Source organism: Danio aesculapii, chromosome 7, assembly GCF_903798145.1.
Source record: "Danio aesculapii chromosome 7, fDanAes4.1, whole genome shotgun sequence".
In the NCBI taxonomy this organism is placed as follows: Eukaryota; Metazoa; Chordata; class Actinopteri; order Cypriniformes; family Danionidae; genus Danio; species Danio aesculapii.
In genome coordinates this window covers 1,926,472-1,941,707 of record NC_079441.1, presented here as the reverse complement: position 1 = coordinate 1,941,707, position 15,236 = coordinate 1,926,472, and the positions used below count along the sequence as shown (strand labels likewise).

Genomic DNA, 15,236 nt, shown 5'->3' with positions numbered 1-15,236 from the left:
ATTTATACAGTGTATAGACCTGCCTTTAAAGAGTTATATACTCAGCTGATTAGAATATCAGCTGCACCTGAGAGGAGCTGCACTCTGCCAACTAATAGGCATTCATTGGCCCGTTTTCCTACTCTTCAGTGTGATTGGTTATCTAGCAATTTCGAATCTGAAGGACACAACGTTAAAGTTCTTGGTTTCGAAGGGGTTCCTAATAATTGTGGGTAATGCATTCCATACATCATGGTTTAGGGTTCATGGGTTCAGGTGATTGCAGAAGAGATGGGATTTTAGTTGTCGTAAATTTTATATCATTCATATGAGAGAGTAAATTTTCTTCATGAATGTTTTTTAAGTGAACGTGGCATTGGGAGGAAAAGCTACACAGTCAAGCACACACAACTTGTGGTATGCAGAAAATGCAATTGATGGCATTAAAAACAACTGGACAAAGTGTTCCTCCACCGGTTACGGGACGAGCCCATTCTGGAGGCTGGATCTGCAGGAAATCTACAGAGTTTACAGGGTGGTCGTGACCAACAGAATCGACTGCTGTGAAACCGACATCAACGGAACAGAGATTCGTATCGGAAACTCTTTGGAGAACAGCGGAAACAACAATCCCAGGTGAGAATCTGTGCAAAAAATTCTTCAGTTCCCAATGCACCCGCAACTATATGCTAAATGCGTGAATGCTAAATGAATGTACATGACTTTCCAAATCTCAGAGTTCAGTTTAACCATGACAAGAAAAACTGTTTTGGGTTTTTTATGAAGCATCCCATCCCTAGTGATTATTAAAACTTCATATTTAGTTAGAAAAATGAAAAGCAAGCGCACAAGAAACTCTGATAAAACCCGTTTCTCTTTTTAGATGTGTCATCATTCACAATATTCGACGTGGTCAGCCCTACTCATTCTCATGCAATGGGATGGTGGGGCGTTTCGTGAACCTAATGATCCCTGGACCCGAAAAGGTCCTGACTTTGTGTGAGGTGGAGGTCTATGGGACAGGTAATACTGACATTTAATCACAAAACATCTCTTTTCATGCTTGAAGTCTGGAACACTTGATTCTGATTGGTCAGTCGTGACATTTGAAGGTATGTTATTTCGAGATGACAATCACTGAATAACACAGACTCATCCAGGAACTGAGAATCATCAGTGAATACTTTCACATCCATATTTATTTGCTTGTTTGTAACGCCGCTGTTTTTTGGCTGTTTGGCGCCATCTTGTGTCTGAATAATGCGCAGGTTAGTGTATACTCCATCAGCTGTTTTAGTTTCTGTCAGCTTTGTGTTTTTGGCTGTTTGGCGCCATCTTGTGTCTGAATAATGTGCAGGTTAGTGTATACTCCATCAGCTGTTTTAGTGTCTGTCAGCTTTGTGTTTTTGTCTGTTTGGCGCCATCTTGTGTCTGAATAATGCGCAGGTTAGTGTATACTCCATCAGCTGTTTTCATTCTGTCAGCTTTGCGTTTTTGACTGTTTGTCTCCATCTAGTGTCTGAATAATGCGCAGGTTAGTGTATACTCCATCAGCTGTTTTAGTTTCTGTCAGCTTTGTGTTTTTGGCTGTTTGGCGCCATCTTGTGTCTGAATAATGCGCAGGTTAGTGTATACTCCATCAGCTGTTTTAGTGTCTGTCAGCTTTGTGTTTTTGACTGTCTCCATCTAGTGTCTGAATAATGCGCAGGTTAGTGTATACTCCATCAGCTGTTTTAGTGTCTGTCAGCTTTGTGTTTTTGACTGTCTCCATCTAGTGTCTGAATAATGCGCAGGTTAGTGTATACTCCATCAGCTGTTTTAGTGTCTGTCAGCTCTGTGTTTTTGGCTGTTTGGCGCCATCTTGTGTCTGAATAATGTGCAGGTTAGTGTATACTCCATCAGCTGTTTTAGTGTCTGTCAGCTTTGTGTTTTTGTCTGTTTGGCGCCATCTTGTGTCTGAATAATGCGCAGGTTAGTGTATACTCCATCAGCTGTTTTCATTCTGTCAGCTTTGCGTTTTTGACTGTTTGTCTCCATCTAGTGTCTGAATAATGCGCAGGTTAGTGTATACTCCATCAGCTGTTTTAGTTTCTGTCAGCTTTGTGTTTTTGGCTGTTTGGCGCCATCTTGTGTCTGAATAATGCGCAGGTTAGTGTATACTCCATCAGCTGTTTTAGTGTCTGTCAGCTTTGTGTTTTTGACTGTCTCCATCTAGTGTCTGAATAATGCGCAGGTTAGTGTATACTCCATCAGCTGTTTTAGTGTCTGTCAGCTTTGTGTTTTTGACTGTCTCCATCTAGTGTCTGAATAATGCGCAGGTTAGTGTATACTCCATCAGCTGTTTTAGTGTCTGTCAGCTCTGTGTTTTTGGCTGTTTGGCGCCATCTTGTGTCTGAATAATGTGCAGGTTAGTGTATACTCCATCAGCTGTTTTAGTGTCTGTCAGCTTTGTGTTTTTGTCTGTTTGGCGCCATCTTGTGTCTGAATAATGCGCAGGTTAGTGTATACTCCATCAGCTGTTTTCATTCTGTCAGCTTTGCGTTTTTGACTGTTTGTCTCCATCTAGTGTCTGAATAATGCGCAGGTTAGTGTATACTCCATCAGCTGTTTTAGTGTCTGTCAGCTCTGTGTTTTTGGCTGTTTGGCACCATCTAGTGTCTGAATAATGTGCAGGTTAGTGTATACTCCATCAGCTATTTTAGTGTCTGTCAGCTTTGCGTTTTTTACTGTTTGTCTCCATCTAGTGTCTGAATAATGCGCAGGTTAGTGTATACTCCATCAGCTGTTTTAGTTTCTGTCAGCTTTGTGTTTTTGGCTGTTTGGCACCATCTAGTGTCTGAATAATGTGCAGGTTAGTGTATACTCCATCAGCTGTTTTCATTTCTGTCAGCTTTGTGTTTTTGGCTGTTTGGCACCATCTTGTGTCTGAATAATGTGCAGGTTAGTGTATACTCCATCAGCTATTTTAGTGTCTGTCAGCTTTGCGTTTTTTACTGTTTGTCTCCATCTAGTGTCTGAATAATGCGCAGGTTAGTGTATACTCCATCAGCTGTTTTCATTCTGTCAGCTTTGCGTTTTTGACTGTTTGTCTCCATCTAGTGTCTGAATAATGTGCAGGTTAGTGTATACTCCATCAGCTGTTTTCATTTCTGTCAGATTTGCGATTAACTAAAGAATGAATCAAATATAATGAGTTACAACGATGTACACCCAGGATGGTTGTTTTCACAGAATAAAGCCTTCAGTCCTATACAACAGTGCTGCGCTTCACATCTGTCTGCCAATAATGTGAGTTTATTCTGTGATGACAACCTCCTGGATGTATTTTATCCCTGACTTTAACTGTGTAAATGAAAACATATAAAGGAATAGTCAGTTTTGTGCAAGCCAGGCACAACCTCGGCTGGGTCAGTTGGTGTTTCTGTGTGGAGTTTGCATAATCTCCCCATGTTGGCGTGGGTTTCCTCCGGGTGCTGCGGTTTTCGCCACAAGTCCAAAGACATGTGCTATAGGTGAATTGGGTAAGCTAAATTGTCCGTAGTGTATGTGTGTGAATGAGAGTGTATGGGTGTTTCCCAATGATGGGTTGCAGCTGGAAGGGCATCCGCTTTGTAGATATGCTGGATAAATTGGCGGTTCATTCTGCTGTGGTGAGACTAGGGACTAAGGGACTAAGCCGAAAATAAAATGAATGAATTTTTCAGATGATAAATCCACTAGAGGGCGCTGTCTACATTATTTTGCAAAGCAGAAATACATTAGGGTTCGTTTTGTTGGAGGTTTAAGATGTCAAATCTACTAGAGGGCACTGTTTACAATGTTGCGAATCTGAAATACATTTCTTAGGGTATATTTTGTTGTACCTTTCAGATGTCAAATCCACTAGAGGGTGCTGTCTATATTTTTGCAAAGCTGAAATGCTGTAGGGGGTCATTCACACAGAACACATTTTTCCACTCCAACGTTTCTATTGTTTTCCAATGTAAACACACGCTTGACAGATGTGTTTGACCATCACCCCACATTTGAAGCGCCGTGCACATGAGCGACATGTTGTTTATAAAGTTTTTAACTTTCACACAGAGTGCAGCTCATCACTGTCAATTCATTCATTTTCTTTTCAGCTTAGCCCCTTTATTAATCCGGGGTCGCCACAGCGAAATGAACCGACAACACATGTTTTAAGCAGCGGATACCCCTCCAGCTGCAACCGATCTCTGGGAAACATCCATACACACTCACTCACACTCATACACTACGGACAATTTAGCCTACCCAGTTCACCTATACCTCATGTGTTTGGACTGAGGGGGAAACCGGAGCACCCGGAGGAAACCCATGCGAACGCAGGGAGAACATGCAAACTCCACACAGAAACACCAACTGACAAAATGATTATTCATATATATCATGATAATACATGCACTCATTTGCATAACTAATGATGCATTTTAGTGTTTATGTCAAGCAGATCATCGGTAAAGATAAATCTTCAGTCCAGTGCAGATCTGACTGACCCTGAAATCAGAGACAAACTGCTGGAAAAGGTGTGTGTGTGTGTGTGTGTGTGTGTGTGTGTGTGTGTGTGTGTGTGTGTGTGTGTGTGTGTGTGTGTGTGTGTGTGTGTGTGTGTGTAGTGTATATATGGTTGCTGTAACCCAACATTGGGTCAAATATGGACAAACCCAAGCATTGGTTTAAAAAGTGTCATTTAGAGCAGTGGTCCCCAACTCCCGGGTCGGTACCGGTCTGTGGATCATTAAAAGGCATTAATTATTTATGTTTTACTTATTAGTCTGAACAATCTTTTATGTTGAAAAATGATCGTATTCTCTCGGTTGCGTCACTTGAGCGCCCAAAATTAACCCACAAGCAGCAAAATGAGTAAGAAACAGACGTCTTTGGAAAGTTTCTTTGCGAAGGGGGAAAGGTGCAGTGAAGGACCCATAAACTGCCAAGGAATGTATCCGCAACCCATTAATCAACAAATCAGCATGTCTGTGGAAGAATATCAACTGCTGGAGATCGCAAATTATATCGGCCATTCATACATCGCATCTTTTCCGCGCACGAGTTCATTATATCCAATGGTGGCACGTGGCTTGCGTCGTATATTGGGAGTCTTCCAGGAGCACCCAGTTGAAAACATCTTCAGAACGCCGTGAGCACATCGCGAGTCGCGTGACAAGAATCAGCTTCATATTTAGTATGGAATATACACATTTCGCTAGACTAATTACCTCAGACAAACACAGAACACCCAAACACTGCAGTGCTTTTAACTTTTCAAAACTTGTATCAGAGCTACAGCCATGTTTTTTCAGCTTGTCATCCTTGAGAAAACGGTTGATGGTCACCTAGCAATCTACGTACAGACCCCCCTTCCCCGGGCCTCAGTAAAATTGTCAAGCATTGACCAGTCCGCGATGATGAAAAGGTTGTGGACCACTGATTTAGAGTGTATATATGATGTACTCTGGGGAAAAAAAAAACACACTGGGTTGTATTAAGTGAAGTTTAGTTATAAACAAGTTTCGAGAGGATCACATGCTTATGATTGCAAGCGGCTGGATCCGCATTATCCAATTCTCAATGCACCAATCAGACGACTCCTAAGCTACTACAAATACCCTGGGTTACGGACCACCGCTATCTTCGTTTTGAAGAATCCCCCCATCCACCCCTACTCCTCCTTCTTCCTAGATGGGTGACACGGTGGCCCAGTGCTTAGCACTGTTGCCTCACAGCAAGAATGTCTCTGGTTCTAGGCTTTACCAAACCAGCAGACGTTTCTGTGCGGAGTTTACATTTTCTTATGATCTTATGAGCTCAGGGCTCTCTCCCGGGACAGCATGCCAAACAAGCTTATAATTAATCATCAGCTAAGTGTGAACTCTTGAACCCAATGTTGGGTCAAATATGAACAAACCCAATCATTGCATTACAATTTGTAATTAAAATTTAATTTAAAAAAAAATAACCCAACGTAGGGTTTGTCTATATTTGACCCAACATTGGGTTAAAATGACCCAAATTTTTTAGAGTATATATGATGTACTCAAAAAAGGCTGGGTACTAATAGCCCAATCTTGAGTCAAATATGGACAACCCCATGAGTTTGCCTAAAAATCTATTTTAAATTTAATAAGAAAAACATTACCCAACATTGGGTTAAAACAACCCAGCATTTTTATAGTGTGAACTCTAAAAAATGCTGGGTTCTATTAACATAATGTTGGGTCAAATTCACACAAACCATACAGTTGGGTTAAAAATGTCATTTAAATGTAATAAAAAAAAAACATTGGGTTTGGTCATATTTGACCAAACATTGTGTTAATAGAACAGTGTTTTTTTTTTAAGAGTAGACCATAAATATCACTCTAAAAAAATGCTGGGTTCTAATAACCCAATGCTGGGTCAAATTTGATCAAATCTAACAGTTGACAGAATATTGGTTTAAAATGACCCAGCATTTTTTTGAATGTGCACTAATGGTGAATGAACTGAAATGACGCAGTGTTGTTTCCCTCAGCTGGCATCTGCACTGAAGATTTCTGTGAATGTGAGCTGGATTCAGCCTCCAGTGGAAGACAGCACTGAACCTCCAGCAGACACGCAATGTAGATTCACAAGCACAACACACACTCACTCACACACATGGCAAATTATGAGTCTATATAAATCTACATATGGACAGTATGTGATTATTAGTCCAGTGTGTGTCTATTAAGTCTATTATTCATCGTTTACAGGCCCTTGAAGGTCTTCTGGAATTTTCTTCATGCAAATATGCCTCACATCACTTCATCATCCAGCAGACGCTCATGGATAAATAAATTCAATATAAATCATATACAGAAATCAACTCATGACTCATTTAACATGACATTTTTTGTACATTTTAGAACACAGCAATGATTTGTGTTTAATAATTGTGAGCACAAAAGCAGTATCTTAGTAAGAATAGCCAAAAATAACATGATCAACTTTTATTTTAGTATTGAAATACTAACATCATGTTTTATGAAGACATTTTGTACATTCCCTGCTATAAATAAATACGTTTTTGATCAGTAATGTGGATTGCTAAGAGATGAATTTATTCTACTTTAAATCTGATTTTCTCAGTGTTTCGATTTTTTTAATACCCTCACATTTGAGCTATTCAGGAGTTTATTCTCAGCTAAATGTCCCAACAATACCCCTCATAAATGTTTTTTTAATAGGATTAAGAGTCACAATTGGTATTCATTCATTTATTTTCCTTCCGCTTAGTCCCTTTATTCATCAGGGGTCACCACAGCGGAATGAACCGCCAACTATTTCAGCATATGTTTTACACAGCGAATGCACTTACAGCCACAAGCCAGTACTGGGAAACACCCATACACTTTCACATTCGCACACACACACTCATACACTACGGCCAATTTAGTTCATCAATTCCCCTATAGCCGGAGCACCTGGAGGAAACCCACGCCAACACGGGGAGAACATGCAAACTCCATACACAAAGGACAACTGACCCAGCCAGGACAATTGTGTGTTGCCCACAATTGATATTTGGTATTTAAATATACATTTAAAATGTAATATAATATGATATAATATAATGTAATATAATATAATATAATATAATATAACATAATATAATATAATTTATTATAATATAATTTAATATATAATATAAAATAATTTACTATAATATAATATAATATAATATAATATAATATAATATAATTTTCTATAATATAATATAATATAATTTACTATATTATAATATAATTTACTATAATATAATATAATATAATTTACTATAATATAATATAATATACTATAATATAATATAATTTACTATATTATAATATAATATAATATAATTTACTATAATATAATATAATTTACTATAATATAATAGAATATAAAATAATATAATATAATATAATATAATATAATATAATTTAATATAATATAATATAATATAATATAATATAATATAATATAATATAATTTAATTTACTATAATTTACTATAAATAATATAATATAATATAATATAATATAATATAAAATAATATAATATAATATAATTATAGTAGTTTAATCTCAATTCAAAAGTGCCCTGTGACTTTATTAACATATAAATATTTTACCATAAATATAATTTTAATCAGAACACTTAAATTATAAACTTTGAAATAAAATTATAAATATTAAAATGTAAATAAGCATGTTTAATTATGTTTTAAAGACAAATATGGGAATGTTGCAGGTTTGTTAAGTGCAATAAAAAAAAAACCTGGGTAGTTTTAACCCATTGTCAGGTCAAATGTGGACAACCCCAATTGTTATTATTATTATTATTTTTTTTATTTAAATAACATTTTAGGGCATCACGGTGGCACAATAGGTAGCACGATCACCTCACAGCAAGAAGGTCGCTGGTTCGGTATAGGTGAATTGGGTAAGCTAAATTATCCATAGTATATCTGTGTGAATGAGTGTATGGATGTTTCCCAGTGATAGGTTGCAGCTGGAAGGGCATCCGCTGCGTAAAGCATATGCTGGATAAGTTGGCGGTTCATTCAGCTGTGGCGACCCCAGATTAATAAAGGGACTAAGCTGAAAAGAAAATGAATGAATGAATGAATGAATAAATAACATTTTGCTCATCCATATTTGACCCAACATTGGGTTAAAAAAAAAACTGTCTTTTTTTAAAGTGTACTGTACTTACTGTGAGCCTCCAGAGTGTGGCGCTAAAAGCTTATTAATCAACTGATGGAGCTTGTTAAATTTACACCACACCTCATTATACTATGATAAAACTGTATAATTAATAATAATTAAATGTAAAATAGATTTAAAATCTGAAGCTGTGAATGTTAAAACTAGGATTATCAAAAATATGCACACTGCAAGTCTGAAAACAATAGTATACTATAATATTATTTAAAACTAACATTATACATATTATATACTGTAACAATATTATTTTAGTCTAAAATTGTCGAATTTAGATAAAAGCATTCATATATTAATAAACTTAAATATAAAATACAGATTAAATTAAATGCTATATATATCTAACACAACAGTCATAACATAATCAACAATATAATAATGTCATTGTGTAACGGGGTCTGAGACAGTATAAGAATCCATATGCAGAAGTTTTATTAAAGGGCTCCCTCTGCTGGCGTGGCGTTACACATCGTATAATAAAATGAATAATAATGTAATAATATAATTTATTCAAATGAATTAAATATAAAATACAACCAGCACAATATTGTAGATAACAATACACAAGAGATTCATCAACATTCTTATAAAATAATGTAATTTATGTAATGGAACTGTTCTGCTAGAAAAAAAAACTTTAAGAGCTGACAATGTGATTTTACATGATTAAAAATAAACATTATTCAACATAATTCAATTTTATAAATAATAAGTATAAGCTAAATAACAACTAAAACAAAAATACAATCTTAATTTAAATCCAAGTATAATTTACATTTACATTTACATTTAGTCATTTAGCAGACGCTTTTATCCAAAGCGACTTACAAATGAGGACAAGGAAGCAATTTACACAACTATAAGAGCAGCAGTGAACAAGTGCTATAGACAAGTTTCAGGTGTGTATCAGGTGTGTATAATTAAATTAAATCTAACAATGTAATCAAATGAAATATTCTTAACTAGTTTAAACACTTGGTGTATTTATTTATAATATTCCTGATAACTCCACAATTGATAAAGCAATCAAATTGATTATATATTAAAATCACACTGAAAATTTGATCTACTTCTAAACTAATTGAAATATTCAAGCAATATAAATTAACTAAACGATGAAGAAAATCAAAGCTGATCCTCTGGGAGTTTCAGTTTTCATTGTTTCTTTCTTTGAGCGCACTGAGCTGTAAATAATAAATAAAGTATATATTAATTATTGAAAATAAGAAAACATAAATAATTATAGTAATTATTCATTTTAATAATTGTAATAAAATTGTAATAAAAATTACTGAAATAATACACTAAAAATAGTTATATATATATATATATATATATATATATATATATATATATATATATATATATATATATATATATATATATATATATATATATATATATATATAATTAAATAAATTAACACAAAAAATCAATAAAACATTCATTACTTCAGATATTTGATTATTTTCTATTTCTTTATGAACTTTTAGACTATATTACAATGGGAAATAACACTTGTTTTTCGTTTCATCTGTAATACATGTTCATGTTTCTCTATTGCTGCGTCTCAATTTCCATACAATCCATCCTCAATAGTATTCGAAAATAGAAGCGTGTCCAAAATCATAAGCTGCATCTGAAATTGCCTACTACTGCAGTATGTACTACATTTTAATTTTAACTTACTACATATCTATTAGTAAAGTAAAGTGTGCTCGAATAGGAGTATGAATGTAATTTGGACGTTCTACATTCAGTATTTGTGATGATCACATGACCGCTGTTGCTCAATATGCATTCTTAAGTGGTCTTGCATGCTTGTGTTCTCGTAAATCTTCATCATCAGGCAAGGTTCAGTTATAAAACTCAAGACCACAATAGCAGTGGACCCGTGACCAAACCCAGACGTATTCCTGATACAGAGAATGCATTGTATGCAGATTTGAATGAAAAATATTAGACGTTAGTATCGCTATTGTTAGTTTCAAGGAGATCTATGTTCTAGTATGCTCCGAAACAGAGATGAAATTGGCAAATTGAGACGCAGCAAATGTTTAAAACATGAACACACTGACCTGGCGCAGCTTCCTTCCGCATCACTTCCTGTTTGGGCAGTTGCGTCCAGTGCAGCGTCACGTCAGAGAGTCCTCTTTGGGCCAGAGCAGATTCCAGCTGAAACAAGTCTCAATTTTAAGAAGTGAATATATATATATACAGTTAAAATCCGAATTATTAGCCCCACTTGGAATTTTTCTTCTCTTTTTTAAATATTTCCCAAATGATGTTTAACAGAGCAAGGAAATTTTCACAGTATGTCTGATAATATTTGTTCTTCTGGAGAAAGACTCATTTATTTTATTTCAGCTAGAATAAAAGCAGATTTTAATTTTTTAAACACCATGTTAAGGTCAATATTATTAGCCCCTGTAAGCTATATTTTTTTTCCAATAGTCTACAGAATAAACCATCGTTATACAATAACTTGCCTAATTACCCTAACCAGCCTAGTTACCCTAATTAACCTAGTTAAGCCTTTAAATGTCACTTTAAGCTGTATTGAAGTGTCTTGAAGAATAAAATAAGATAAAATAAATCAATTAGAAATTATTTATTAAAACTATTATGATTAGAAATGTGTTGAAGAAAATCTGCTCTCTGGTAAACAGAAATTGGGGAAAAAATAAACAAGGATTAATAATTCTGACTTCAACTGTATATAGTTGACGTCAATATTATTACAGATTTAAAATTGAATTAATAGTAATTGTGGACTTATTAATTATTAAATGATGAAAATTATTAGTAATTAGTGGTTTATTTTTTTCATATTCAAATATTTTACAAATTATGTTTAACAGAGCAAGGGCATTTTAACAGTGTTCCCTATATATATATATATATATATATATATATATATATATATATATATATATATATATATATATATATATATATATATATATATATATATATATATATATATATGTGTATATATATATATATATATATATATATATATATATATATATATATATATATATATATATATGCACTACCTGACAAAAGTCTTGTCATCAATCCCAGTTGTAAGAGCAACACATAATAACTTGACTTCTAGTTGATGATGTGTAGAAGTGTCAGAAGGTGGATTTCTCTGCTGAATCATCTGTTGATCTGCATCCCAATCATCATCAAATACTGCAGAAGACCTACTGGAACCAGCATGGAGCCAAGATTCTCATAGAAATCAGTCAAGTTTGGTGAAGGAGAAATCATGGTTTGGGGTTATATTCAGTATGGGGGCGTGCGAGAGATCTGCAGAGTGGATGATCAACATCAACAGCCTGAGGTATCAAGACATTTGTGCTGCCCATTACATTACAAACCACAGGAGAGGGACAATTCTCCAGCAGGATAGCGCTCCTTCTCATACTTTAGCCTCCACATCAAAGCTACGAAAGCAAAGAAGTCAAGCTGCTCCATGGTTTGGTCAGCTCAGTCACCAGACATGAACATTATTGAGCATGTCTGGAGTAAGATGAAGGAGGCATTAAAGATGAACACAAAGAGTCTTGATGAACTCTGGGAGTCCTGCAAGAAGGCTTTCTTCGCCATTCCAGATGACTTTATTAATCAGTGATTTGAGTCATGTCAGAGATGTATGGATGCAGTCCTCCAAGCTCATGATGGAGTCAGACACAATATTCATTCTGTTTCCACTGCAGCATGACCACATATTCTATACTGGACATTATTGAAGGTTCAGTGAGCAGACTTTAGTCTAAGCAGAGTCAGACCTTACTGTCCTAATCAAATCAGTCAACATCAAGACATGATCAGATTATATTGTGCTCAAATAAGCGTATTCTAGAGGCCTTTACCTTTCATATAAGACACTTCTGACACCAAATGATCGACTAGAGGTCAAGTTATTATTTGATCTCCCTAAAACTTGGATAGGCAGTATATATATATATGTGTGTGATTTTTCCACATACACAAATTCTAAAATCATCAGTGATTTATAAATCGAAAGATGCATGAAAATGTTTGTGCACAAGATTTTGTAAATATCAAAGTTTTTTTGCCTACACCAATTTCAGCATTCTGGTGTACGTTCACTTTTAGGTTCATTTCCTACACAAAGCTCTATGAATTCGAGCCCTGATTGTGATGTGTTCAGACTGTCTCACCTGCGTCAGGAGCCGCACTTCAGAAAGACTAAAGCTGGAGTCGAGTTTCAGTTTCACCAATGACTGCTTCCAACACGGACCTGCAAACACACACACACACACACACACACACACACACACACACACAAAGAAACACAAACAATCGGTAAACAAATCCTTCTATGCATTTTCTGTAATTGGCATTGCATATTTTGATTCGGACTTCAAATTTTTTGTAGTTTTTCAAATAATATCTGAGACATCCTCAAACTTTCATACAAATCTACACTCATTCAGAATTGTGGGTGCATTTTGTAAACTTTCCATTGATTTTCCTAAAGCTAGAATGATATACAACATGACACACATGTATGCTGTCCAGTTAACTGAATACATTATAAATGTCAAAATACATGTAAAAAATGTATGTATTTTATGTAAAGTGCTCAGCATTTATAACTTCACCCCTCGCAAATCTCTCTTTTAAATTCATATTTTCAATAGGAAGCTCTACAATATTATATTTGTGCATATACATTAGATTAGTCAGTGCTGAAGCCAAATCTGGAGCAGATCTAACAGAATGATTTATGATAATGCTCCAAAATCAAGTACAGCCAAATTTACATGTTATTAAAAAAATATTAAATATAAATTTTAAAAAAGAGGAAAAATCAAGAAAACCAAAATAAAATTGAAAAATTACTTGAAATTTTGTAAGTTGTAATTATTTTTGCAATATTTAGCTTGAATTTATTTGTATTATCTTTACATTTCTAAATATGTTTGGTGAATAAAATATTATTTTATTAAATACATCTGTTTTGTTTAAATGCACCACAATGCACTGCCTATATTCACTGAGAAATGGAGAAAAATACTCATTTTCAAAATGGGGTCTACTCCATTATGCTGAGTACTGTGTGTAAATAATACATACACTTAAACCGTGACAGAGTAGACAGTAACAGAGTTGAGTCATTCAACAAATATTATAAAGTGTGGTATAATAAACTGAACTAAATGTCCTGTGAAATTAAAATACAATTTTATAGAGGTTAGTTTCAGTCTGTTAGTTGGGATAACTATAATCTAATGTGCTCCAAAGCTGTGACAAAATTCACTTAAACCTGATATAAACATCCAAAGCTTGCAGTTTGTCACTTCCTCCTATGGATCAATGATTTTATTCACGTCGCCTCATAATTCAGTTTCTCATCAAATCTTCTGACCAATCAAATGCTCTCTAGTGTCTGACAAGCCCCGCCCCTTTCATCTCAATGGCTGTTCATTTGATGCACTTGAGCTCAACCAGTCTCACTGGCAGAGCTGTGAGAATAACAACACCCTATTGGTTGCTTTTTCATAAGGGGGGGGGGGGGGGGCTACTCTATGCCCCGCCCTCTCTTTATGTAAATATTATAAAATAATTCAAAGCACTTGATACAAACTTTATAATGAGAAGAAAAGAAAACATTCACAGCTTGATTTTCGCACCTTCTACATAGACCTCCACTTCACACAGTGTGAGCATCTTTGAGTCTCCGGGAATGAACAGATTCACATATCGACCCTCCATAAAACAACAGAGGAAGGTTGCAGAAACTCCAGCTGGAATACCAGAAATCACTGCACATCTGAAGAGAAAACATCATTAGACTTCAATAACTGAGTAATAAGGGGAGTTATTAAAGGATTAGTTCATGTAAAAATGTTCTCATGTTATTAATAACTCTCCCTCATATCATTATAAACCATTAAGATCAATGTAGGGGGGTTCTCATTACAAATAATGTAAGTTAATAATGTAATAATGTTATTTTCGAAGTAGCAAGTAAAGTAATGCATTACTTAGAAAGAAAAATAGGTAATAATATTTAAGTTACTTTTCTAAAAATGTAAAAAAAATTTATTTTAATTAATCTGCTTTTGAAAAATAAACTGCTGAATTAAAATTAACATTGAATCCGACATCTCTGGCTTATATTTCTGCAATGCTGGAAGTATTCTTATTATTCTGAACAAATGAAGAAAAGGAAAAGGGGATTGTAGCCTCAATGCACAGATTTCACTGCACTGATGAGACTAAAAGCACAAACACACTGCTTTAAACTGTCATTATTCTGTCTATATGGCACGTAGAGCTCTCGGGTTCTCAGAAGATAACATTATCCTCAGGGGCGTTGCTAGACGTAAAGCTCTGCTGGGGCACAGCTCCCCCTCGAAATAAATAAATAATAATAATAATATATATATATGTGTCATCATTACCAGCCATCTCTAACCACCAGAGGTCGCTGGTAAGAACTCACTTTCACATGAACTACATCTTATG

General features: G+C 34.9%; 2 protein-coding genes across 2 annotated transcripts in view; one reads left to right on the top strand and one right to left on the bottom strand.

Annotated features, from left to right (window-relative positions):
* LOC130232574 (fucolectin-4-like) overlaps positions 1–6,959 on the top strand; it is an 11,195-nt gene extending 4,236 nt beyond the window's left edge. Inside the window, exons 6-10 of the mRNA XM_056462553.1 lie at positions 345–615; positions 863–1,002; positions 4,435–4,526; positions 6,515–6,602; positions 6,735–6,959. Coding sequence (XP_056318528.1) covers positions 345–615; positions 863–1,002; positions 4,435–4,526; positions 6,515–6,602; positions 6,735–6,742 — 599 coding nt within the window. The 3' untranslated portion in view covers positions 6,743–6,959. The remainder of the gene's footprint in view (positions 1–344; positions 616–862; positions 1,003–4,434; positions 4,527–6,514; positions 6,603–6,734) is intronic.
* Positions 6,960–10,595: 3,636 nt separating this feature from the next.
* The window catches only part of LOC130232573 (uncharacterized), a 44,516-nt gene continuing 39,875 nt past the window's right edge, over positions 10,596–15,236 (bottom strand). Inside the window, exons 5-8 of the mRNA XM_056462552.1 lie at positions 14,399–14,538; positions 12,923–13,002; positions 10,805–10,901; positions 10,596–10,642 (exon numbers count right to left, since the gene is read on the bottom strand). Coding sequence (XP_056318527.1) covers positions 10,596–10,642; positions 10,805–10,901; positions 12,923–13,002; positions 14,399–14,538 — 364 coding nt within the window. The remainder of the gene's footprint in view (positions 10,643–10,804; positions 10,902–12,922; positions 13,003–14,398; positions 14,539–15,236) is intronic.